We start from the raw sequence: 26,725 nt of genomic DNA, 5'->3' as shown, positions 1-26,725 counted from the left end.
GAGAGGGGCCACTGGTCTGAGGGAAGCTAAGGCCCTGGGGACCACCGTGGCAGGCACCAGCGAGCCCCAGGACCCCTCCATTCTCTAGTGGCAGACCATAACAGGAATATCTTGTCATTGCCACCTGTCAGTGCCAGCAGAACTTCCACTGGGGGCTGAGTCTCAGAGGCTGGGAGCTTTCCATTACCTCTGGAGATGTTTGCTAAGCCAGATGCCAGCATGAGAAGGTGGCAAGAGAGGCTGTGGGTCATGCTTTGCTGCCAGTCTCCAATATTAAAATTGCTGGAAGTCCCGGTCAACCCTATTCTGGCAGCATTGCTCAATAGAGATACTCCCCTCAAAGTTAATAAGAAGCTAAGAAATTAATTTCCTGCCAGGTGCCTCCGCCCAGCAGTGACAGCTTAATGCTTTCCATCATCTGGGGTGTATTTAAGTAACAAGGAGAATGGGAGGGGGTGCCAAGTGCTGTTCTGGCCCATCTGGGAGTTTACTGGATAAGGGACGGGAAAGTCTGTGTAACCTGAGCAGGGCAGGGGTGTCCTGCAACACACCCTGACCATGGAACCATCACTTCTGAGAAGGTGACTTTGATTTTTCACCTACCCTTGGCATGTTGCAAAATTCCAGGTACCCATGCAGCTCCATCCTGGCCCCCCTCTGCCTCCAGAGAGCTATGCTAAGGACAAAGCAAAGCATCTTCTCAGGGATGATCTTGTGTGTTATTGGAGTCACTTCAAACCTTTGGTTTTGCAGAAACCAGAGTCACATGGAGAGTTGCTCGCCTCCGAAGGCACAGTAAAACTGACCTGTTCCAGCTCATGACTCTAGAGGTATGGAAGACAGAGGGCACACGGAAAGACAGAGGGCACAGGGATTGGTTTGTCTGTGAGGTCACTAACCAGTGACTGAGTGGCTATCACTTGCCAGGAACTGTGTTGGGGGCTCTTTGATGTTTTCCCATTTGACCCCACAATGGCCCTGTTGGGTTGGCGTGATGACCCTTGTTTTAGAGGTGAGGGGAAAGAGAGGGGCTGAGTAACTCGGCCAAGATCACGTTGAGTTTAAAGTAGCCCAGGTGGGCCTGAGCCAAGGTCCAATTCCAAGTCCAAGTTCTTCCCATCATCTGGCTGCCGGCAAGATAACAGATGGGTGCACTGTTTCTATCATCTTTTAGTTCCAAAGTTAGTACCCGCTACTGAACACAGCTGACTTAATTATAACCCATCTTTTATGCCTTCATTCAACAAATGGCCAACAAAACAGATTGTTTTTTCAGAACAAACCTTAAACAAGTTAAACTTTGGTAACTTTCTCACGAATGGGTAAAACTGCATGTTTCACCTCGTACTGAATCTTGGCTGCCAGTGGAAGCCCTCCCCAGGGATTTCTTCATAAAAAGTACAGGTTTTCTTCCACTGAGACACCGAGTCTTTTTTTTTTTTTAAGATTTATTTATTCATGAGAGACAGAGAGAGAGAGAGGCAGAGACACAGGCAGAGGGAGGAGAAGAAGCCTGCCTGCAGGGAGCCTGATGCAGGACTCGATCCCAGGACCCCAGGATCATGACCTGAGCCAAAGGCAGATGCTCAACCACTGAGCCACCCAGGTACCCCAAGACACTGAGTCTTGAGTTCAAGGGGGAGCCTCATTTAACAATGTTGTATTCCTGAACTGTTTCACATGTTTGCCATGTGAACATGGCCCAGCTCAGGCCAGGCACTGATGAGCAGACAGATGCACAGCTACTGCCACAGAGGGTGGCCCTCACCAGCCCTAACGCTCTTCTCTTATTTGGAACTTCCATTTCTTCTGGTATGGCTTTTTTCCTGAATGTCCCCGGGGCAGGGTGGGGAGGGCTGAGGCTGCCCTAACCTCTTCCTTCACACCCGCCTGGGTCTGAACCCTTGCTTCCCCCAGATCTTTCCCAGGCTGGATTCTTATTCCAGATTCAACTCAAGGTCTCCTCCTCCAAGGCTTTTCCAGAGTTCCCTGCCTAAACTCCATCTCACACCCCCCTCGGATACCCGTCATTCAGGCTTTTTATACTCATAGCACCAGCCCTTCAAAAATCACCTTCTCCTTTCTCCGAATATGCCTGGCCTATCTTTTCCTTTGGGTTCTTTGAGAATAACTTCGTCTTACTCACTAGACCAGTCCATGGCACGTCGTGGCTCTGGATGGATACCTGTTGAATGAATGAGTGGGTGAATGAATGAAGTGAGTACTACCATTACCCCCCACTCTGCAGAGAAGAAGCTGTTCCTCCGAGAGGCTGGGCATCCTACCCAGGAGCACCCAGCTGGTGAGTGATGAGCTGGGATCCCCCACCCCTCTCTCAAGTCAACTAAGAGAAAAGAAAGCCTTATCTTCTATGGGCTCCGAGCACTTGCACCCTTTCTCCTGCACAGCAAGGGAAGCATACAGAAAGAACTAAGAAAGGCACCTTGCTCAAGTGAGTCTAAAACCCTCAATCAGAAGAGGTATTTTTTCAACTTTTACCTTTCAGCTTCCGTGTACCCATCGGCTTTTTCCAAAAGGAGCTGCTGGCTCATTTTACCGACAGCCACTAGAATTAATTGCCGACCCTGGGTAGCTAACTTCTCTTAACAGCTCCATGGCAACAGTGGTTCGCAAATGCCAGCAAGTGTTTTTCTAAAGGGACTCTGCCCCTTACACAAAATAGAACATTTTGAGTGAAATTTAAACACAGTTTTTGAACGGCCCTGTTCTGATTTCTTCACACTTCACAAATGCTTTCTTTGCAAACATGGGTGTCCCAGTTACCCTGGGCTGGTGCCAAGGCCCTCGGCCCAGCGTCTGTCTTCTCAGCTTCAAGGCAGCCGTGGTAAGACCTAAAAACAAACAAGGAGAGAGAGCTGCAGGCCTCACAGCTGAGAGGCGTGTGTGAATTGTGTGTGTGTGAGTATGTGCGTGTGTGTGTGTGTGTGTGTGCGTGTGTATACATGGAGAGTCCAATCAGCTCAAATGCAGAAGTACCCAGAACGGCCCATGCAGCTTCATTCACTCTGCCTCAGCAATGGCAGGAGGGAGGAGAGGGTAGTGGGTAGATGGAGGGTATATGAGCCCCCAACTGGCTGACACACTTGTTATCCTCCAAAGGCACAGCCCCCAGCGACTAGTCCATACTGGGTGCCCCACTTCACCGCTCCCCCAAAGGCAGATGTCAACCAGCCGTTGATTCAACCAGTACCTGTTGGCCCCTACTGGGTTATGAATTTCCTTCTGATGTAGACTCTACTATCAGAAGGCTTGGAGTCTAAAGGAGGATGTAGACCTGAGTCCAAATATCAGTGAAAAAATATGGTACAAGTTCAGAAGGCTGCTCTGGGAATCTGGGGAGAATGCAGTTATTTGGTGTTGGGAGTGTCAGAGGAAGCTTCAGGGGAAATGTGGCTTTGGAACTGGGTCTGGACAAGCAGGTGGGATGGGGACTGGCAGAGATGGGGTGAAAGGAGCAGAGTGGGCAGAGGTTTAGTGGTCCCAAGGACTGTGCCAGGGATGTGAGGAGGGTGTGTGGAGGTGTAGATCGAAGGGATCTGGGCCGTCGTGGAAGACTCATATCTTTGTGGGTTGAATTCACAGAAGATGAGGAGTCGTGGACGGCCAGCAGCAAGTGGTGCCAACAGAGCTGAGACTTGGGAAAATGGGTCTGAGAATCCAATGGGGCCCATCAGAAGGCCGGTGCCAGTTGATGGGTGAAAGGATAAGGACCAGACTGGGGCAGTGGCCTCAGGGACAGAGAAAGCCTCACCATGCCCACCTTTCTACCCTCCTTCCATTCTGCTGGCACCAGTCGTGCCTTAGTGAGTGCGGCAAGAGCCACAGCCATATAATCCTTCTGGAATTTCCCAGGTCTATGGCTTGGTTCTGCCCCCACCAGCAAATGTGGGTCTTGCTCTCCAAGCACAAAGCTTGGAGATGCCCCAAGGAGGCTGGAGAATGCCCATCTCTCTGTCGCACCATCTGGGGAGGAGTAGAGCCATCCTTTCCCTGGGGCCACAGCACACACACATACACCCCACTAGGGCCTTTGGCATCTGCCAGGAGAGGGGGACATTTGGAAGAAGACTCAGAGCTGGTGAGCTCACCCTGCTCTGCTGTTTGCAAGGGGCCAGCATGGGGCAGCCCGGCACTCGGCTCCAGCGCTTGTTCGGTCTGCAGCAGCAGAGACCAGGCCTTGTCCGGTGTTGGTATTCAGGATGTCAAGCCCTGCCGGTTTGGGGGACAGGTCGGCATTGCCTGCAAGGGCATGGGCTCTGGGGAAGGGGCGGGCCTGCCGCAGTGGCTCTGCAGAGGAGGCGGCCCCCGGATTTGCCTGTGTCATTAGTACAGCAGATTCCGTTATTACCGAAGGAGGCTTACAGGTTATCAGGCAGCTCCAGGAGCCACTGGAGAAAGGAGGAAGATAAAGAAGGATTTAAAAAGAAAATAACAAAAAGAAAAACTGTAATTTCTAATCCAAACCTCGCCCTGCAGTGGCTTTGTTAACCCTCAGTCACTCTTTCAAGACATAAACTGTTGAGTGCCACAATTACTTCAGTGATTACACTTTATCTTGTCCTACCAAGGTATTAAAGAGGAACTGGGGAACACATTAAAAAAACATACAGCCCAATTTAATCATGATTCCCTCTAAAACAATTGCTAGAATCTCACCGTTACAGTTGCCAGAGCATAAAAATCCTATAGATGCTTGGTGGGCCGGGCACAATTCATCCTCTCCTGCCTCCATACTCTGCCTGTTTGTCATTCAAGGAAGAGCTTTGGGGCTTATGTCTTTAACAGGATTTAGTGGAGGGGCTCCCCAGATGCTCCCCAAGAGCAGAGGGAGGGTGGCCCAGGTTCCAGCCGCCCAGACATCCCTGCTTAGAGCACCTGCCCCACCATGGCTACCACAAGGAAGAAGCTGGCCTGAAAGCATGAGCTCCAAGAGCTAAGCACAGTGCCCTCGTGCAGCTCACTGGGGATCTCGGGGGCGCCCATCCATGGTCAAGGTTGCAAAGAAGGTCATGGGCCAGGAAGCCAGCATCATTGTGAATACCACATGGGGTGGACGTCAGCCAGCTCTGCCCTGCTCTACTTTCTCTCTGCAAAGCAAGGGAAGTGCAGCCATTGCTTTGGGGGTGGTTCTGAACCCCAGGAGGGGTCAAAACCAGGAAGCAAGCAGGGGGTGGGAAGTTGAGTATGGCTCCCTGACCTCACTCTCTCCCTTTCCACTGGGTGACATTAGAAGTCACAGCCTCTCTTGAGTGTGAGAGTCACACTCTCTCCCTTTCCAGGGAAGGGGATGCAGAAGTTGGTCTGGACAACCCATAAGTGTCTTCCCACCTCAATCATCCTCTGTTCCAAGAGGAATACACAGAAGAGTCCCGGAGGCCCATGATTTGCAGGATCCTTAAGGATCTTTCATGTACAAATTAAAGTATATAAAGCATCTGGATGAGGAGGTAAGCAATAATTAATTAGAGAAGAGTTTGAAAGACCTGAGGTCCTGTGACATGGCTTTTACCTGGCTAAGGATTAGAGATGACTCTGGTGGCCAAAGAGAATCCCACACATTCTGACCATGTGACAGGATGTGGCTGGGGTGGGTATCTCTTTGAATTCATGGATACTTAAATCACACAATATTTCTTGAAAAATATAGTTTTGTTTTCTTCCAACACTTAGAAGATAGCCAAAAATTATCTCAGAGATCCTGTTTTTCATGATTGGCCAAGAATGAACCGTGTTTAGCTCATCAAAACCCCTCCAAAGCTTGAGTATGCATTGGTGCTAATGATGCTTCCTCAGTGTCTGAGAAGAATTTCTTAATCTTGCCTCGATGGGCTCCTGTCTTTGAGAATTACACCTCCCAAAAAAGACATGTCTGTATCAATTTGGTTTCACTCCACACATAAGTTCTGTGAAATCTTGGGGAAAGGTGGTCTGTAGCAATACTGAATGATGAAGTCACATGGGTTTGAGAGGTCACTGTGAGAGTCACCTGGCTGCTTCAACATGTCAGGCACCGTTCAAGTGATTGTCACCCGTACGGGGTAGGTACCAGTATTCTCCCCCCTTTTACAGGTGAGAAAACTGAGGTACAGAGGTGGGCTTGCCCAACGCCCACAGCTAGGAAGTAGCAGAACTCAGACGCAAACCCCAGCATGTGTAACCAAAGCACACCTCACTTTCACTTTAGCATCCCATGGACCTGGGTTCAAGGTGGCACTTTGGTGGACGACCTAATTCTTTTCACTTCATGTTCCTGTGTGTAAAGTAGAGATAATGCAAGGCAGTCCTTACCTCATGGGGTCCTGGTGAGGATTAAATGAGCTAAGGCCTGTGAGGCACCCAGGAACATACCAGTGCTGAATAAATGGTAGCTCTCAGCAATCACAGTAACTGCTGTTGCTGTAGTAACCAGCGGACAGTCTGAACTGTAGAGTGGAGAGAAGAGTGGCTTAGCAAAAGGATGACATATCTGCTTAGGAATTAAGGTTCTTATTTGGTTGATGCAACAGAAAATTCAATTTGAACTAGCTCCAAGGATAAAAGAAAATTTGAGGGTTCAAGTTACTGAAAAGTCTTGAGGTGTTCTGGCTTCAGGCATGACTGGATCAAGGAGCCCAATCAATAACATGGACGTTTGGTGTCTCCTTCCCTCAGTTCTACCTCCATGTCAGCTTCCTTCTTGGACCCCATGCCCTGGATGCAAGAGATGGCTTCCAGGAGCACTAGGCTTCATCATCCCAGGCTCAGGTCCAGCAGGAAAGAACATCCCTACTCCCTAGAGGCTCCAGCCAAGTCCAGGGATTAGCTGTGATTGCCTCTGGCTGGGACTCATGGCCAGTCATCAAGGCCCAGAGAATGTAGGGCTCCAGTTGGCCAGCCTGAGTCACATGCTCCCTCCCTGGACTGAGTCAGAGAGAAGTGGTTTGTTCCCTAAAGTACATTTGGATACTTTTATCACAAAAAAACACCAATCCAGTAGAGTTGTGTTCAGTTCTGCCTCCCATTAGCCATGTATCTCTGACCAGATCCTGTGGCACCTTTCCGTCAGAGAGGGCTCATGTGGCCAGTGGGGACAGCAGCACATGCTCAGCTTCCTCCAGAGCTATTGTGAAGAGCAGATGGACAGGAAAGGCTCCAGAGCACGTCAGACGCCTGGATGATTGTGTGGTGCCGTTGTCATCTGATGGGGTTGACTCACTGCCTAATGGGGCACGGTTCTAAGCAGAGACACCAGCTCTGGGAGCGAGACTGAGGCACATGTCCTTGGAGAGGAAGGGACAAGAGGGCAGTGGATTTGGTGTCCAGTCTTCCAGGAGCACACGGCCAAGTCTCGGCCAGAGGCTGGTGAGAAGGGGATCATGTGGCCCATGGATGTGGCTCCTGGGATGGGAGAGATGTGAGCAGTGGGGACTGCAGCCCTCAAGACGGAGTACCAAGCATCCATGCCACCAGCCCCAGTGCTTCCCCCCTTGGTCCCTTCTGGGCCAAGGCCCAAACCCTGAGCAGGACCCATTCCCCAGTGTCCCAGTGAAAGGTCCAAGGCATCTTACCTCAGGGCTGGCTAGAATGACACTTGCTGCGACTTTTAATAAATCAAAAATGAGTTCGAGCTGATAGCAGGAGAAAAACTAACAATCTCATTCAAGCTCAGGCTCTGCCAACTACAGGGTGACAGCCACGCACATCCCTGGCAGGTGCCTGGCAAGTGGGAAATGACAGGCAGAGGCTGAGCACCCTGGCTGACACTCCCAACCCTGACCCCACGCAGTAGGTGCCCCCCCAGATCTGGGTCCCATAGAGAGATGACTCCCAACGTCTCCCAATATTTTGATATAACCCTTCCATAACCCCTATGGATCAGCCACCCAGGAACTAATATCACCCATTAAAAATATATATGTATTTCTACCTTTCAGCCCGTGTCCCCCTTGGGATAATGAGTCTCATACGTTAACTGCCCATCGCGCAGAGTTTGTTTGTGCTAAAATTACCTTCCTGAGCTCCAAAGGGAACCCTTATTCTTAGCATTTGGGGATCTAGTGAAAAAAAAGCATACATTCACCTTCTCCTCTTTCTAACCTAAAACACGTACATTGCATTTCCTCTTGGCTTTTGTCTTTCTGGCCAGAAAAATCCTTAATCTTAGTTTCCCCGTGGCCAATGCCTTTCTTCCATTGGTAGCCCCTTCCCCTCTGCACTCACTATTCCAGATCATGGTTCGTAATAAAAGAGCCTTTGCTGCTCCGACTCCAGCTCCCGGGTATGCCCAGCTCACCAGGCGTGGTCCCTTGGTCCCAGGGACGACTTGGCGGACACTGGCATCCATGAAGCCCAGAGGTCTTCCTGGGCACTCGAGCCCCCCAGCCTCCATGGCCAATTTGTTTTATTCTTCCCAAGCTCATTGCCTTGCGTTTCACCCACAATGGGCTCCATCTGTCACTCCGCACCCACTAATACAACCCCGAGAGATCCTCTCAGGACTGATCACAAACTTTGGGCACTTTATGGGCACTTCGTCACCCATAAAAATTTAGTGTCATCTGCAAATGAGATTTTATTGGGCATTCCTTCCCTCAGACCATTTGTAATGACTTTAAATAAGACAAGGCCTGGCCCCACACCACCGCAAATCTCACGGCTTCCATGTGTGCGTCCAGAAACCTGCCCACACACCCCGCTGGCAGGTGCGGTGGGCAGCCAGGTCTTGCTCCATAATAGAATGTTCTCCACGACAGTCATTGTCTAGGATGGCTTGACCTTCTAGGGAGCCTTTAGGTGGCACCTTCTCAGAGGCTTCAGGAAGGTCGGGACAGGTGGCATCCTTGGCACCTCTCGAAGCCCATGCATTTTTATGTGCGCCTGGAGAACGGTGACTCCTCTTCCCGCCAGCACTGCCCAGTGCCCGGGATGTGACCAGGGCCGTGCCAGGCGCGGGTTCCCGCGTCATCTGTGAGCTGCAGGGGCCGCGCGGGCGGCCGTTCAGTCAGCGCGGCTCCCGGAACTCCGCACCAGGTGGAAACTGTTTAAGTCTATTCCCGAGACTGGAAAACTCTGGTAATTGTGTAATAACAACAGCAGTGGCAGCACTCAGCAATTACCCAGGGTTTTCATCTTCAGACCACTTTACCCACATTAACTAATTAAGCCTCCCAGCCTCCCTCCGAAGCAGGGAAGGGCCCCAGACTCCCTGTGGCGCGCGGTGGCTTAATGAGGGCAGCTCGAAGGCAGGGGCGTGGGGGCTCCCCCAGGGCAGCCGGCCTCTGCCCCCACGTGGAGCAGGAGAGGAGGCCCCCTGTGGGCCCTCCCTGCGGGGCATCACCCCAAGTCCCCCCGCCCTGTGGGGCGCTAGCCAGGGAGCAGGGAGGCAGTCTGTGTCCCTGGCCATGCAGGGCAGAGGCGAGGCCTGGCTCCCAGGGAGTGCGCCGCCCGCTGGCTTCACTGCTTACTGGGCCCCTCTCTATTCTTTCTCTCCCTTCTTTCTCTTGTTTGGGGTCTTTAGCCACCCCCAACTTTGGGGACCTGGGTCTGGCCCCAGTCACCAAGTGCTCCGCTCCTAGCTGTCCCCTGCCCCACCTCACTCCTCTGCCTGAACACAGAGATGGGGACTCTGCTGCCCGGCCCTGCCCTGAGAAGCTCACAGACCAACGCAGAGGCCAGGACTTACAGCCACACCCCTGTTCCCATCAGCTCCCAGCACCCCGCATGACCTGGCCAGCCTCCCTGGACTAGTTTGTGCTCTGGCGTAGATGCTAACTGGGCAGCTGAACACCCCTCCCCCCACCCAAGCTCTGGCCAGTCCCCTGGGAGACACTGGGGCCAAGAGGAGAGGAGGCGAGGAGGCATGGGACTCATGGCTGAGGCAAGTTACAGCATCCTGGGCAGTGAGCCTCCATCCCTGGAACGCATAACAATAGCACCTGCATCCATGTGTTGTTGAAGGGGCTAAGTGAGGGGTGGTCAGCAGGGCCGGATGGTGGGGCTCGGCATGCAGCTGACAGTCAGAAAGCAATCTTTGCAAACAGAGGTGCCCACTGTGAGGTGTGTGCTGGGGGTACAGGCAGGTTCCTGCCCCCCTCCCCCAGGAGGAGAGAGGACATAAAATGTGTCCATTCTGTACACGGGAGTTCTCTGCAGCAGGGAAGAGAACCGGAAGAGCCTAGCAGCCCGCAGGAGACCAAGGCAGCCAGGAACTGCCCCCCACCCTACACCCTGTGCCCACCCTGGCCCTCCTCAGGGAGCACAGTTCCTGCATGTCCTCCAACCAGCGTGACCCTCAGCCTGCCTGCTGGCAGCCCTCAGTGGGAAACGGGAGAGAGCTGGAGCCTGCCCAGGGCTCCATGACTGGCCTCCCTTCCGATGGGGACAGGGCGTCATCCAGAGCAGAGGACAGATGCCAGGCTGTCCCGGGCAGCTGGAACACAGGCGAGAGGATTTTTCTCTGCCTTGCAGCATGGTGACACCCACAGCCCTGAGATGCCTGGTATCATCATTTATTCATTCCCTAATAAATCCTGCCCTTCTTTCTGCCGGCTTTGCACTCCTGTTTTATGGGCATCTACCCCGTTTATTAAGCACCCAGGTATGGGGAAGCCTCTGCCTCTTAAGATCAGGCTTGTGGGGCTTTCGGAATCTGCATAAATGGTGCTCACGTGACAGATGCAATAATAGAATGGGCTTTGGCTCACACGGTGGTGATTTACTCTGTCCCCCTCCTGGGCGGGCAGTGCGCAGGCCCACCCCCGCACCCCAGCAGCAAGTGGGGAGGTGTGTGGCACTATTACACGCTATTATGACTTTCTGGGTAATGTATACATTTTCACTATCACACAGCCTCTCTCCTTCATTTTTCATGAGAACTGGCACGAGATTAATGACTGAGCCACAGAAGAAACGGAACGCCATGCCACTCTGATTTATCGACCACTTAGCGTTGATGAAGCTGCAAACAAGAGTCAAACAGATGTTGCAGCTGCATTTTTCTTTATCAAAACCAACAGCTTTTTGCATTTTTAACCACTTAGTGTGCTGCTGCCCCACTTCCTCCACAGAAGGGGTGCTGGCTCTGGGCCTTCTCCTTCCCATAGAGGTGAAGGAGACAAGGCCGGGGCTGGGGGGACCTCCTGGCACCCAGCAGCAGCCAAATCCAGCGGTGGCCAAGAGGAGGACATGGTACCCCCCGAGTGGGGCCTCAGATGGGGAGCTCACTGCTGTACCTGCCGGCCTTGCCAGAGCCTGTTACACACCTGGGGCTGGGCCCTGCATGCAGCAGGCTCAGGCTCAGCTCCTCCCTGCAAACTGGAATGTCCCCCCAACTCTGTCTTGAACCCATAGCAAATTACTGAACCCCCAGTCAAATCAGCAGTGTCGGTGGCCTTGCTTGTGAGCCCTGATCATGGGTCAGGCCCATCCTGAGCTCCTTATGGCCTCACCTCTCTCCCAACCAGGTCAAACCACTCATAGTCCTCCCCTATCCTACAGGGCAGACACAGAGACTCAGCCAGGTCAGGTGCTGGCCCAAGCTAGAGCCAGAAGCCACAGGAGCAATGGGGCTCTGTCTCCAGGTTGGAAGTCGGAGCTCTCTGGGGACCAGGGGGAAGCTTAGCACCCCTCCCCACTGTCTGACCCACTCCCAGCCACCCGTGGCTGCCACTAGCATGGGCTTCCCACATGTCTGCTGAGCCTCCTCGTCTGTTTTTCTCTTTCCTTCCTCCCTTCCTCTGCCTCTCCTTCTTGCTTCCAGCCCCGGTCTGAGGTCCAGTCCCCCATGGAGGGTGAGTCCAGTTCTCCCTGGCGGGGTCTCTGCTAGGGAAGCCCATGGGCACCCTCAGAGAGACATGGCCCACCTCCACCAGCCGCTCTCCCGGTCTGCTGCCCACCCAGCCACCGAGCAGCCACATGATAGTGGCCACCAGCACAGGGGGAGCAGGGATACTCTCTCATCCAACATGGTCTCCCTCTCTCAAATTCCATCACCAGATTAAATGAGCAGTCATGCTTTCTTTCCTGCCTCCCTCTCCCTGCAGGACCCCAGTGGCCCAGGGAGCCCAGGTCAGGAAGAATGCGCCAACATTTGAAGGGGCATACACAATCCCCCCACTTGGCACCCCTCTTCTGCTCATCTTTCCAAAAGGAAGGCCCAGCCCCGGTAGGGGAAGAACTTTGGCCATGGTGACCAGGAAGGGGAGAGAGTGTGGACAGAGCACCAAATCAGGGCAGAGATACCTCATAAACTTGGTGGTTAGGTGAAAGCAGCTCAAATGCCACCTGAGCCTTGGGCCAGGACAGGATGGTGACCAGGGGAAAGGGGGCAGTTCTTGGGCATCTGAAGCCCTGATGCCCCAGAGGCACAAGGAACTGGGTGGGAGGAGGTGGGATGCTGTTTTCCGGAACTGCTAACCATCATTTCCTTTGGCTTTGCACTCTAACAATGGTTCCCAAACTGTGTTCCCAAGAGGGGCTCAGGCTAATGTTCAAATAAGCTTGGAAAGCCTGTTTATTACAACACCTATGAGGTGTCCTCCTAAGCAGGGTGCTATAAAGACTGACTGGGCCTGCAGGAAAGGAGCCTGTGTGACTTTGGCAAAGCATGCCCTTTCCAGAACATTCCTAAGCACTCCTGTGCTTTCAGACATAGGTCCTTGGCTTGTTCATCCTGGACTTCCCTTTGTCCCTGAGGGTCAGATGAAATATGCCATTTGGAAAAGGTGTCTTAGGAGATCAACTAGCTCCGGCCCTCAGGGCATACTCTTCCACCACCCTTAACCTATGTTATGAGTCTCTGTCCCACAGAGTCCTGGCAACTGAGCAAATCCAAACGTCACATTTTCAGATAAAAACTAGGGTGGCACTGGGGCAAGGGGTCAGCTTAGCCTCCCACCAAGGGGCCAAGGGCTCCTGGGCCCCCTCAGATGCTGCTGCCCCACTTCCAAGAGGACAGACACCACCCTTTTCTCCTCCTGAGTCTGTGCATCCCTCAGGAAGACACACCTGGAGGTCTTCTGGGTGGGTCCCAAATGCTGAGTCACCAGGGAGGAGACAGCTATCTCTATGCTGCCTCCCAAGGTCAGCTGCCTGGCAGGCTCACTGGCCTGTGCCCCAAGGGCAGCTCAGCTGTCCCACACCCTCAGCACTCGGCACATAGGGGCAGAGCACCTACCACATGCCAGCTCTCCTCTGGGCTTGGGGAGCCAGCCACGAACAAAGGAGCTTGGCTAGCAGAGCTCACACATAAGGTGAGAAAGCAGTCCAAGCAGTAGTTGCTCAGAAATAAGAAATGGAAAGTCTTTTTAAAGGGGGGAAGGCACCTGAGTGGCTCAATGGTTGAGCAACTGCCTTTGGTTCAGGTCATGATCCTGGATCGAGTCCCGCATCAGGTTCCCTGCATGGAGCCTGCTTCTCTCTCTGCCTATGTCTCTGCCTCTCTATCTTTGTGTCTCTCATGAATAAATAAATAAAATCTTAAAAAAGAAAGAAGAAATGGGGGCAAGAGCCAAACAGGAAGTGGTGAAGGGTGCTGGGACTGCAGGAGTGGGGAAATTCATTCGATAGGGTCTTAGACAAGGTGCCCATGAGGAGATTGAGGTCCATGAGGTGTTGAGATTCCAGGACATATGAAATGGAGAAGACAGGCAATCAGGGGAATGGGAATGTCAGGGTGGGTGGGCCAAAGGGAGTGTGAGGCCAGAAGTGGCCCCAGAGAGAAAGGGATGGTTCTCCTATATCCATGTCAGGGATGTGGGCTTTCTTCGCAGGCCAGGGAGGCTGGCCCAATCATGGATCATGGCTGCTGGTCTCAGAGAGTGGGTGGGGAGGGAGGCCAGAGCAGAAGTGAGGAAGCCTGCAGAGGGTCCATGTGGCAGGGATGAGGGCTCAGAGAGGGGAGCAGAGTGGGTGGAAGAAATGACAGGGCTCGCTCGAACTGGCTGTGGAGGAGGAGGGAGTGAGTGAGAAGAAAGAATGACCTTCACAGGTGGGGGCGGGCAGGGTCCAGTGGACCAGGTGGGCCCTGTGGACATTGGGCTCAGCCACATTAACCAGGGGTACTTTGGAAGTCCCGACCAGGGCTGTCAACAGGCAGTTGGACAGGTGAGACTGGAGCCAAGCAGAGAAGTGGGGCTGGGGAGAGATCTAGAATCCTTGCAACTCAACAGTTGTAAGGTCATGAAGCTGCATGAGGTCACCAAGAAAGGAGAAGGACAAGGACCCCACTGGGAGGCATAGAAGAAGGGGAGTCTCCATGCACTAGGGGGGTGGTAGGGAGGAATTAGGATAGAGGGGCTGTCACAGAGAGGGAACGCATTTGAGGTAGAGAAACTGCCTCTACCTTAACTCTGGTCATTCTGTCAGCAAAATGTCAGAGTTCGGTTTGGGGTCTGGCCCAGTGACACTTGGAAGTCAGAAGAGCAGGACTTCTGTCCAAAGGGGACTTCACACCTCTCAGAAGCCCTGGGTAGGCTCCCTTGAGCAGCTTGGCAAGAAGTGCTTTCCAGAAGGTTCTGGAAATTCTCCAAGATTCTTACTTACTCTCAGCTTTCCTTCAACAGCTACAGCCTGCCCCCACAGGGCTCCCTCCCTCAGGCCTTCAGTCCCAGACCAGGCCTCCTGGACATTCAGGGGGCCCATCTTCAAGGGTCATGCTCTCTTTGTGGGGGTTGGGCTCTTGTATGCTCATAGGAGCTCCATTGCCCAGGGAGGAGCCTCTGGATAGGCTGTTGTGTGAGCCCCGACCTGTAAGACCTGAGCTGAGTGATAAACCCCCAGGAAACATGCAAGCAGCCCAGGGAAAACAAAGGCAAGCTGGCTCCCCAGCCATCCAGAATCCAGAGTCCTGGCGGGTCTGCTGGGGTGTGTCCTTGGCTGGATACCCCCCAAGCTGGGCATGGGCGAGCACTTGTCCCGCCCACTGTGTGAGGCCAGCAGAGCGGTTCTTGGCCAGGATCTGACACTGTTATGAGCACTCCATGAAGCTGATGCATTGGGACTCTATGGCTAATATATTTTTCTGCCAAAAACACCCAATAAAACGTACAACTAATGAATAAAATTGCAACGTTGCCAAGAAGTGATGTGTGCCCCAAATTTCCAAAAATACTTCAATCACTCTGTGTCTTAAAACCAGCCCAAGCCAAGAAGTCATCGCTTAAAATTCAGCCCAGGAGTTTCAGCCACAGGAACCCCAGGCCTTAGGATGGAATCTGTACTGAAGACACAGACCATGGCGCCATCCACTCCTGCAGTTCCTAACCCCAAACCCACACCCCTTGAACCTTCAGGGGCTGGCACCTTCTCCTCAACTGTATCAAGGCCCCCAAGAAGCACAGATGCAGAGCAAAGGCTCCCCACAAGGGGCCCTGCACATTGAGCATATTCCTCGAATCAACAGAGCAATGGTGAATCTAGAAACCCTGAATCAGTAGTTACAGATGTGGGGTGCACAGACCACTGGATCTGTGAACCCCTTAAATGCAGTGTTGATGTGCCTTGGGTAGCTTTTGAAACTAGAAGTGGAATATCCACAGCCTTCATCAAATTCTCAAAGAGGCCTCAGACCCAGAAAAGGTTAAGGACCAGCCTTGCCTCTTAGCTTCCTAGGAATGCGTATTTTGGAAAGACTGCTCTGCCCACAAAGACCCAGAAAACTGAAGCCAGATGTCCGTGGAACACAAACTTGGGGAGCCTGAGGATGGGGAGTCCCGAGACAGCCCAATTCAATTCTACAAACACAAAATGAGCACCAATCATTGCCAGACATGGTCCCTGTGGTTGAGGAGTTAAGGGAGGCGGAGGCACACAGACCATGAAGACTCAAACCTCCATCCTGCTGTGGTAGATATACGGAGGGCAAGATATCAGGAAACACTTCCTAGAGGAGGAGGCGATCCCTGTGCCTGTCCTCAGAGACTAAATGGAAGCTGGTTATGCAGAAATGCAGCTAGGCCCTGAAGAAGGAACAGAGCTTCTGAAACTTTGGGTGCATGGAGAATGTGGCCCTTTGCTCCCCAAGCCCCCACCTGCCCTCCCACCACCTTGGCCCCCACAGCCTCCCCACACATCCAGTGGAGCTCAGTGAGGCTGTGGGGCAGGAAGCTTGTGGCCCTTTCATTTCACAGGTGGCTGACATCCTGGCTTTCTCCTGCAGGGCTTGGCTCCTGCTCATGGTCTGGGATCAGAGGATGCCCCCTGTGGCCCGGGGGCCTGCAGCCCTTTGATCCTTCCTCATCTCGCTCAGTGGCTGGTGCTGCCACCTGGCCAGGCACAGGCTCAGGCAGGAGGTCCCAGCTCAGATGCAACCCTGGAGAGGCCACAGTGTCTGTAGGAAGAACACAGGGCAGGGACTTGGGTGTATGACCCCATTTCTTCTTGGCTCCCCCATCTATGTAACGGGCATTACATATCTACCCAACCCACCTACCTCTTGGGCGTATTGCAAGGATAAAGTGAAATATGAGGTGGGAAAGCACTTAGACCAAGCAAAAAGAGGCCACCAGATGTCTTGGCAGGACCTGAATTTGGAGTCTGAACCCTGGCTTCCAGCCCAGGCTCTGTCCCTGGCCAAGCACACAGCTTTGCCGCAGTCGGCTCATTGTAGATGGAGGGCGCCCTGCCCAGCCCTGCCCAGCGCGGCCCGGCGGGCCAGCCTCCCCGGCTAGCACGGGCAACCCATGAGGTAATGGCTGCAAAGTGCTCTGAGAAGAATAAAGTACCGTGCCGATGTCAGGGATTATCAGTATTATTAAGGAGCATGATTACCGCAATCCAGAAAAGCTGCCATTAACGAGAAGGCTCCTGTTCATGTTGATTTAATTTCCTGGTTAACTGAGCGTTGGCAAGAAAAAAAACTCTGTGTTTCAACCCTTATTGAAAATCTTTTTAAATTATACCAGTCTACTTTCTTGCACTGGTCATGGTGTAGTCTTGGGTCTTTATTTATGAAGGCATTGATTGATTCACATAGTCATTTATTACTCTTGCCCTGGCCATATCCAAAAAAGGCAACTGTGGCCTTGTCTGTGCCGGGGGTCGTCACACCCTCCCGGGACTTGCCGGCGAGTATCACTCAGAAAAAGCAGAGGACACAAGTCCAGGGAAAAGCATGAGATGGGGCCTTCTAAGGGGCTGTATCCACAGTTCCCTGGGGCATGTTAATATATTGCCATAGGTTTCCTTACGATTTGAGCAGTGCTTTCTGATTGGGGTAGAAGGTGTTTCTGGATTTATCCAGATACACTCTAAAGTGATATGATTGGGTTTTGTTTTGTTTTGTTTTGTTTTGTTTTGTTTTGTTTTGTTTTTAACAAACTTGTCAGGCCTGTTATGGCCAAATAAATGGCCTTGCATCCTCGAGGGCCACAGAAAGCCATGGAAGGCCCATGCTCTTTGCAGGGAAGCTGCTGCCCCTACCAGATCCCCTTGGCACGTCGCTATCAGAACTGGTGGTGGGCAGAAAGGCTCAGAGGGCATTTTGAATTGATTCTCATGGGAAGAGGCTGACCCATTTCCATAGAACCATCTGGGGACAAAATGAGGTCTTCACACAGAGTTCTCTCTGTTCTAAAGTCTTCCCAGGAGGTGTTTCCAGAGGCTCTGAGTGACAGCTGCCTCCTGGGTGTTGCTCAGAAGTGACAGGCTGATGGGGCTGTTTGTCTGGAGAGAAGCCCACAGACTGAAGTGCAGAGAGATGTCCAGCCCTTAGAAGTGGGGTGCCTTAAACTCTGGGAACTCCAATTCCCTCGGAGAGGAAGGGGGTGATGATGCCTGTGTGGGGGGATGTCCAGCAAGCTGTGATGAGGAACTTCGTATAAAGCATGGAAGAGGGGCCAGAGCTCCTGGGCAGCTGTTGGCATAAAATCCCGAATGTTGGACCAGTGATTATGTCTGACCTTGTGTGTGGTCCTTAGTTACACACAAATCAGCCCATGTGGTTCTCAGTTGGGGGCGATTTTGTCCCTCAAGGGACAATGGGTAATGGCTAGAGATACTTCTAGTTGTCACAGCTGGGAAGGGGGCAGGATTTACTAGCATCCAGTGGGGGAAGCCAGCACACAGGGCAGCCCCACACCAGACAATGATCTGGTTCCAACCGTCAGCAGTGCCAAGTTTGAGAAAGCCTGCTGTAGGGACACTCAGCCTGTCTGTACCTGTTGGGGGGTACCCTTTGAATGGGCTCCATGACTCTCTCATGCTGCCAGTCTCTGTACTCTCCCTGCAGAACCCCGACATCGTCCTGGTGCACTATCTGAACGTCCCAGCCATCGAGGACTGCGGTAAGCCATGCGGCCCCATCCTCTGCTCCATCAACACCGACAAGAAGGAGTGGGCAAAATGGACGAAAGAGGAGCTCATCGGGCAGCTGAAACCCATGTGTGAGTACCTGGCCCACCTGGCCCAGGGTCCTGCGCTGGAGGCCAGGCCAGCACGATGCGGGCGGGTCAGAGGTCCTCTGCAGCCATCCTACTTGGATGACAGTGACTGTAGCTTCTATAAGGGCCACCCCTCCCCTATTCTCACTTGATCCTCTAAGCCCCCTGTAACCAGGGCACAGAACATCAGGCCCATGTTGCAGATGACAGCAATGAGGTTCAGAGGCACAAGGCCATGGAAGCGAGGAGCAGAGCCAAGAGAGCCCTGCCCTGCTGTCTCACGGGCTGCAGACAGGAGACCAGTGGCAGTCTGGGGACAGTGAGGCCTGGAAACAGAGGAGGAGCTGGCCAGAGCTGGCCTGCCTCCAACCCCCAGCCCATCTGCTCCTGGACATGGGGCCGGCTCGGGCTTGGGCTCCCAGACTGGGTGGCATGCAGTTGACCAGAATTAGCTGGATTTCATTCTGTCAGCGAAGTGATGTTCTCTGAAGCATCTGTCAGGTGCAGATCACTGAATCGGAACATCAAGTGAGTCTGGAGAGCTGGGCATGGCTGGTGCTCCATTTCTATGGGCAGCCGCTGGGGGCTCTCAGTGGCCTCTCCTGCCACCTGAACTCAAGAAGAACAGGCAGGGGCCTGCCAGACCCAAGAAGACCCATCCAATACTCAGGGCCCAGGGTTCCAGAACATTGATTTCTGAGGCTCAGTGAAAATACATGTCATCATACAGAACCTCTGAGAAGAAGCCACCAGGTCCCTTAGAACCTGTGCTACCCATGGTGGGGCTGCAGGGAAGAAGCCAATGGACACCATATCCAGATAGCAACTAAAATGTCCTTTTCTGGGGGACCATAGGTGTCCTGTCACTAGGAGTAGCCAAGCTGAGACCTTGATGGCACCTGCAGTGACCAGTCAATCCTGAGAGTTCCTCAGTGCTCCAATGGGGGGATTACACCCCATTCTCAAGGTTGGGGTTGGGGACAGGAAGGAAAGATGGGTCTGTGTGGGAAAAGAGGCCCAGGGGCTAGACCCCAAAACTGAGCCATCATCCTGAGCTAGGTGCTGGTGGGGAGCTCCAGTCATCTTGGCCTTGCTGCTGCTGCCAGGAATCTAGGACAAGGAGGCCCAGGGGTCTTCCAGGCTCAGGCTATGTCCCGTGGAATCCTCCTTAACTACATATATGACACACTCATCTTGTTTAAACCTCCTTATGTTCCCAGGGTGGATCACTCTCCCCTGTCTTCATCTTCTTACCCACCTCATCTCTCTGCCCTCAGCATAAACATCACCTCTTCTGCAGGCCCTTCCCCACTACTGGCTGGGCTTCACATTGACCCCCCCCCCCCGCCAATGCCCTCTACCCTCCCCTGTCCCCACTGCCCAGCTACTTCAGGACCTCCAAGGAGACATCAGACTGAAGTTAGCCTCCCATGCTTAACTGAAGAGGCCTCTCTAGCCTCCTCAACACTCTGCAGAGCACCCAGAAACTGAAGACATTACAGCTAATCCCCAGGAATCTTTCCTGTACTCTGCCCTCCCTTGGGGCCCTGTACAGTGCTGGGCACGTGGAAAGCCCTCAGTAAATATTTGTGGGATGGTCGAATGGAAAGCATCTGTGCCCAGCTTTGGACAAAAGCCCCCAGTGTCCAGGCCCCGGGAGCCAGGGCTGCTGGGTCGCACCCTCCAAGGCCAGTCCAGGAGTCTAGGGAGCCAGGGCAATGGTACTGGGCATCCTAGCCTCAGACCGGCCTGCCCTCTCCTTCTAATTCGGTACTGAGGTGGTGTCTAAATGTACAGGACTCATCCACCTGGGCAGGGGAGGACAGTCAGGCTAGGGGACCAGGTGGGCCTGGTTCTGTGACTGCTTCATTATGTGACCTCAGGCCAGTCACTTTCTGCACCCCAAGCCCCTTCTAGAAGGTGAAAGAAAGAATCCAGAGTCTCCCAACCAAGATCCACAGCATTCAGCCAGCTCCACTAGGCCCAGGTCAAGGGCTGGGCCTCTGCAGACCCAGATCCAAAGCACTGGGCATGCAATTTCATCCCACTTCCTAGGAAGTTCTAGAGATCACATTAGCCAAAGGTTAGCCAAGGAGGCATTCCTGAAGGAAAAGATGCCTTCCAGGAGGCTACAATGGTCAGAGCCTCTGGCCTGGGTCCTCCCAAATACCTCTTAAGACGCACAGAGGGCTGTTCTTCTAGAAGCCACCCCATCACCACTGTCCTCACTCCTGTAATCTATAAGCTCCCTTTTTCTCTCCTCATTGCCTCTACCTCCCCACAATACCTGCCCGCCACCCCCCCCCCCCCCAGTGCAGAAGCCTCCTCATGTCAGACAAGGATGCCACCTCCCTCGGGGCAAGGGGATTAAGCTCCATGAGCTCTAGGGGCTGCAAACCAGACCTGAGTCAGCCTCTGGTGCTTACCTGGAGGGAACCATGAATGCCTGCTCAAAAGTCTGCAGTGCATCAAGAAAATTATGTAAAACTACAACAAACTCCCCATAAATCTAATAACACTTGGCTTGCTGGTGTGTCTGGGGGCGGGGAGCAAGCAGCACGCAGTTACTGAGTGTGCATGTGTGTGCATGGCTCTGGTGGTAGATGCATAGCCTGGAAACACAGCCTTGGAACTCAGGCTCCAGTGGAAGCTTTACACGCGATGAGTCTTGGAACACACGTAGGGCACCAGCTAACCATGTTTGGGGAAAGCAGAGGTGTGCGGGGAGCCAAGAAGGCATCAGATTTGGTTCCAAAATCAGGCGTGCCACCCAACACTGGAGCCAAACACATTAGCTTCATCACATTTTCACATAAATCACATTCCTTCAAAGACTTCACAGTTTGATTTGCTGATGTTTCCAAATTTCTCTGCCCTACAGCAGAGTTGTCAGTGGTTTAATCAAAATGTTGTGCTTATCAGTGGTGAAGGGAAACTCTGATCCGCAGCCTCTGCCTCACCTGTTGCAAGATGGGGGGCTTATTATTCTTGAGCCTTGGGAATCCCACAAATGCTCACTTCTAAGCCAAATTGATTCTGAGAATCCTACCTTGATTCTTGTGATTGTGCCATTTGGTCTCATGCCTTCAATCTGCCATCTGAGGGATGCCTCTTACAAAAAAAAAAAAAAAAAAGGAAGACAGGGGGAAAAATTTAGATATCTGATAGGAATTCTCGATATATTTTCCAAAGATGCTTCCTATCTTTTGCAATCCCTCCTGTGACAGAAGAAGGGTGCTGCTGTGACAAAGACCAAAAGAACAATGGCTTTAATTTAAAAAAAAGAATTTACATTCACATTCACATTCACATTCACATGGCACTTCAGGGTTGACACGGCAGCCCCAGAGTGCCAGGGATCAATCCGCGGGGCTCCTTGCAGCTGACTGGCCTAACACTCGTAGGGTGCTGCTCTCTTTTTTGTGGTCCAAGATGGCTGCTCCAGCTCCTACCATTGCAACTGCATTCCAACCAGTGGGAAGCACAGAAGACAGAGTGGAGGGCAAGCTTCTTGCTTTCAAGAACAGGGCCCAGAAGTTGCACATAATACTTCCACTCATATGTCATGGATCAGAATTTGGTCATATGTTTACCCTTGATTGCAAAGGAGTCTGGGAAGTATAGTCTCATGCTAAGCACTACCGTCCTAACGTACTTTGGGGAATAGGGTTCTGCGTGTGAGTCATTCAGAGCTGAGTGGAGCTGAGCTAGCCTGGGGTGTCCCTGTGGGGCCTCAACTGAGAATTGCTTGTCTTAGGTCAAGACCTGAGAATGATTGCCTCGGGCCCCATCTGAGAGTGGGAGTTTATAGAATTCAAGTGAATGTGATCTGAAGCAGATCAGACATTCTGGGGTATGTTCCAGTGCAGCTGGTCTGAGAGCACCAGCTTTGGACCGGCAAATCCCCAGAGTGTGAGCAAGGGCCTGGCCAGGTGGGGTTCCGTCCTCCGGGGTCAACTTTGAGTGGAGAAGAGTGCGAGGGAGCTCTGTGCCGCCGTCTTTGCTCAGTGATCCTCGGCCGCCCAGAACCACAGTGGCTCCGAACCGCTGTGCCCTGCACCTTCCACCCTCGCTCTACTTGAGCCTGCAGGAAGTCAGATGGGGCCCTGAACATCCGTGGCTTTCTGCCTGGCCCCATTCCTTGGCAGCCTGGGAGGGCACAGGCATGCCAGCCACTTCCCAGCTAGCAGTAGATGAGGTTATGCCATCCAGAGTGAGGGATGAGGGCGTGAATTTTAAGCTGTGTTCACAGCCTTCCCTGGAAGAGATCGTGCCCCAGCTGTCCCACCCAGGGGCTCCTCCTGGAGCACGCTGGCTGGCTGGTAGCCCTGCATCGCCCAGCAAGTCCTGGGCCTTCCCAAAGACTTCCATGAAGTCACTTCCATCAGCCACGTATGGGCTTGGCTCTACTTGGACTGCTTTCCCAAGGTCCTGAGACCTCTGGGTGGGAAAGCAGGAGGGCTGGCTGGGGAGCCTGCCTAGCCCCGGGGCCTGCACCCCCCCACATGCTTCCATGGCCGAGGTGACTGGAGACAGGGAACCCCACATTGCTGAGAAGTAGCTGTTGTAGCAGAGAGGCTGGAGGGAAGCGGGCTCATCAGCCGGCACCTACCGCCACTTGAAGCCAACGGAACCCTCCGTGTCCAGAGCCCCCAGCCCTTTCTGCACCTGTCCCAGCAGCCCCACCAACGCTGCACCCCAGGCTTGCTTATAGAGTCAATGCATCTGTTGTTTTCTCATAATTTTCCAGACAAAGACCAAAGATCCAGTAAAGGGGGCGGTGTTTATTTGTTTTGCTTTTTTGCTTAGATTGTAATCCTGGTGATTATAGAATATCAAGAAGTAAAATCAACAAAGGCTTTCCTTTCGGGGGCCCTGCATGGACCCTTGTTCCTGGTCGGTTAGCGCCACCTGGTGGCCCTAGCAGCAGAGCGGCTCAGAGATGGGAGCCCTCTGCAGGAGCCGGACTCCCCTCCCTGGCCAGTGTCCACAGCAGCCCGGGGACTGTGGGGCACTGTGCCACCCCTGCCCGTGGACCCGGTGTCTGCGATGCGGTGGGAGGCCATCAGGGGCCTGTTCTGTGATTCTGGAGCCCTGGGCTCGGGCTGGGGCTGGAACAAGCAGAAGGGAGCCCCAGGGAGAGGGACACCCACTGCCTTTCCTCTCTGACTTAGTCTATCCTGATCAGACATTACTCAGCTGGTGCAAGACCAAGAGCCTGGCAGCTCCACCCTGACAAGGGAGGCATCCCCCAAGTCTTGGCCAGAGTCTGTGGGTGGTAAGAGGAAGTTAGCAAAGCAAGTCGCAAGGTGCTGGCCCCATGTAGCTGCAGACAGGGGCACTGAGATGGGTGGGGAAAGGAGAACAGCCAGGGGAAGGGGAGTGTGTTGTAAGACAAGGTTGGAAGGTTTCTTTCTGGTGACAAATGTTCACCTGGAAGCACTTTCTAGCCTCCCCTTCTCTGAAGTTACACCCAGGATAGGAGCGAGGGACCAGGAGGCAGGAATGAGCTTGGGCATGGCCGGTGGCCCGCTCCTGGGGCTCAGGGGAGCCAGGGCAGCCGTGGCTCCCCACCCAATGCTCCAAGGCCCACAAAGCCTGGGCAGAGGTGTTGGCTCAGTGCCAGGAGCAGCAGTCGACAATGAAACTACCTGAGCAGACCGATAAAAGGCAGGTTCCTGTCTCACCCTCCACCCACTCAGCCCCTAAGGCTTTCTGATTTCACAGGTCTGGATAAGATTCTTATGCTTTTTGAGAGATCCCAGCCTGAATCAGGCTCCTGCAAGAGCCCCACCAAAGAGCCCTATCGTGGAGATCAGGTCAGCACCGTTCTGGGGCCACAGGCCCCTCTGAGCATCAGATGGTTGTCCAATCCACATGGAACGGAAGCAGGTGCTGGAGGCAGAGCCAATCTCAAACATGCATGAAGAACTGGGTGTGTAATTGGCCTGGTGAAGTTTTCCCATAGACTCTTAAGATATGCTACCCTAGACGTTTCCTTAGGTTGAAAGTTCCATGTGAAAGCCAGGCAGTTGATGGGGTCTTGCAGACTTTTATGCACCCCCACACATGCTTCCATGACTTGAACTCATGAGAAACATTGTGTGCCGTGAATAGAAGCACATCTGTGTCCCCATGGCAGGCTCAAGCCCAGGACTGCAGCTCCGCCCCTAAGAGCAGAGACACTCATCAGTGGATGGAACCTGCGAGACCCTTGAAGTTCCCCCCTGCTCCCTGCCTGTGTCCACAGGATTTAGAGTCACTGGGGGAGGTGAAGACAGTACAGAAGGGCCTAGAGAAAATTTTCCTGCCCATTTTGCTTGTCCCTTCAGTTAGGAGCTGCTGGCACAGGGAACAGGCAGTAGGTCCCCTTATGTCCCCTGCTTCTGTCAGCGAGCCTTCCTGGCACATCCCACCCTGGCACGGAGGAGAGCAGACAGTGGGCATCAGAGACAAGTTGGTTTGGGCTAGCTTCCTTTTCCTGCTCTGCTCAGAGGATCCGGGCTTGTTTTGCAAATGTGCCTCCTTCCCTCAGGCTAAATTGTATTTGGCTGATCTGGCCCCCAAGCAGGAAAACTGAAAGAGAAACACTCCTTTTGATTTCTTGTCTCTCCCTGGCTGCTTGGGCGCCACGCACCCCCTGCTGCTACAGAATCCTGTTTTAGCCATCCGCTAGTCCAGTGAGCCCTGATGGAGTGCGTCCCTGTGCTGGTGTGGAGGACACAGCAGCCCTACCCACCCATGCCTGACTGCCACCCAGGGCTGACATAGTCTCCCTCAGCGCTGGGAGGTGGTTCTGTTAAACTTAGAATTCGTTGCCAGTATTAAAATCTCCAGATTTTCAGCCTCTATTTGAATATCGATGGTTCTGGTCCACACAGTTAGGAGTCACGAGGCAGGTGTCTCAGTGCTGCCTGCCCCTCAGCATGTAGGTGCCGCCTCCAGACACAAGGAGAGGGCGCCGGATTCCAGAATCCTTACAAGCCCAGAGTCTCGAAAGATGCAAGATGCAACTGTCCAAAATCCCACGTGGTCCCCTGCCCCCACTGCCAGTGGTCTGGGGGCGCTGCTCAGACAGGAGTTCACTCCTGCCATCTCTGCCACTGAGCGGGGCTTTGGGAGATGGTCTACTGTCAAACCCCAATGGGAGAGAAGAAGATTCCAGAACCATGTAGCTCCCCAGATGTGGGACAACTGCTGGAGCTTCTGTCCTGGCCAGCTGAGCTTCCAACATCACTAGACAAGGAGAGCTCCAAGCACATTCACGCCCCCACTAGGGCGCAAAGAATTCCCTGCCTCAGCAACCATGCCACTTAGCAAATCAGGAGGAGATGCCGAGAGCCTCCATCCGACCACCGACCCCGCAATGCCGCAGCAGGGAATCACCCAGCTCAAGCCGCTTTCTATGTCTGAGGGCCCCTAGGAGATGTCCCAGGAGGCCACGCACTTGGCTCAGGGATCCTGTTCCCATGTGGACGGAACAGCCCGGACAGGCTCCCCACTGGAAAGGTCCCCTCCCTGCCTGTCACCTCTGAGGCCCCGGGCCCCTCCCACCTGGAAGAAGTACTCCGTTCTCAGGCCCTCCACCTCTCTCCTGGGCATGTTTGCCGTGGGAACAAGGTGCCCCCTGCCCCCCCACAGAAGATGAGGCCCCGCATCACCAGACTTCCAGAACTGGGAACTACTTGCATCCCTGCACACGCATGCCATCCTGTCCCCACTCAGCCTCTGCACTCCTTGAAATGAGATTTCTGGAAATGTTGTCCTCAGGACCCATAGGAAAACAGAGTTGAGGGTGAGATGGGGAAATGGAATAGCATGTGGGGGTCTGGATACGAGAAGTCAAATCTAATGAAAATTTTATCCAGTTGAACCCAGAAGTCAGAAGCAGGGCCTTTATTCCCATCAACAAGAACACAGTCAAGATGAAACTAGCGGCTGCCGGTTCCCATTGACCTTGTTGCCATGGAGACAGCCTTAGTGTCAACAACTCGCAGGATCAGAATGGGCTCATTCACGCAAGAGGCATGTGGCAGGCCCCCTCCCGCCTGCCTCCATCACGTGGCTCCTAGGTAGGGTGACCACAGGTCCAGGGCTGCCTGGAAGCGGCTCTTTTCATACCATGGTACAGCCACGTGATCCCAGTGTCCCTGTCAGTCTGCAAGGTGACCTGTCTGGATGGCAGGTCAAATGGCCACCCTATTTATGGGTCATTCGTGAGTGTTGAGTACCTGGGCAGGAGCACTGGAGGAGCCCAGGCTGATGGGGAAGGAGGAAGGGACCCCCTTCCCCACACAGGCCTCGTGTTCGGTGTGAGAGAGGGGAGGGGATTATCTTGGTCACCAACA

General features: G+C 53.4%; 1 protein-coding gene and 1 long non-coding RNA gene across 17 annotated transcripts in view; one reads left to right on the top strand and one right to left on the bottom strand.

The window, feature by feature from the left end:
• The window catches only part of CAMTA1 (calmodulin binding transcription activator 1), an 847,309-nt gene that overhangs the window by 723,592 nt on the left and 96,992 nt on the right, over positions 1 to 26,725 (top strand). For all 16 annotated transcript variants that reach the window (XM_077891382.1, XM_077891378.1, XM_077891377.1 and 13 more), the window contains one exon: positions 18,227 to 18,380. In XM_077891382.1, coding sequence (XP_077747508.1) covers positions 18,227 to 18,380 — 154 coding nt within the window. The remainder of the gene's footprint in view (positions 1 to 18,226; positions 18,381 to 26,725) is intronic.
• LOC144310435 (uncharacterized) lies at positions 1,476 to 26,725 on the bottom strand. Its single transcript, XR_013376160.1, has 6 exons — positions 26,609 to 26,725; positions 21,427 to 21,488; positions 6,310 to 6,443; positions 4,110 to 4,409; positions 2,500 to 2,852; positions 1,476 to 2,185 (listed from the first exon to the last, which is right to left on the bottom strand). It is a non-coding gene; the product is annotated as an uncharacterized LOC144310435 (long non-coding RNA).

Source organism: Canis aureus, chromosome 3, assembly GCF_053574225.1.
Source record: "Canis aureus isolate CA01 chromosome 3, VMU_Caureus_v.1.0, whole genome shotgun sequence".
NCBI classification, from domain to species: domain Eukaryota; kingdom Metazoa; phylum Chordata; class Mammalia; order Carnivora; family Canidae; genus Canis; species Canis aureus.
This window is presented reverse-complemented; position numbering and strand designations above follow the sequence as displayed.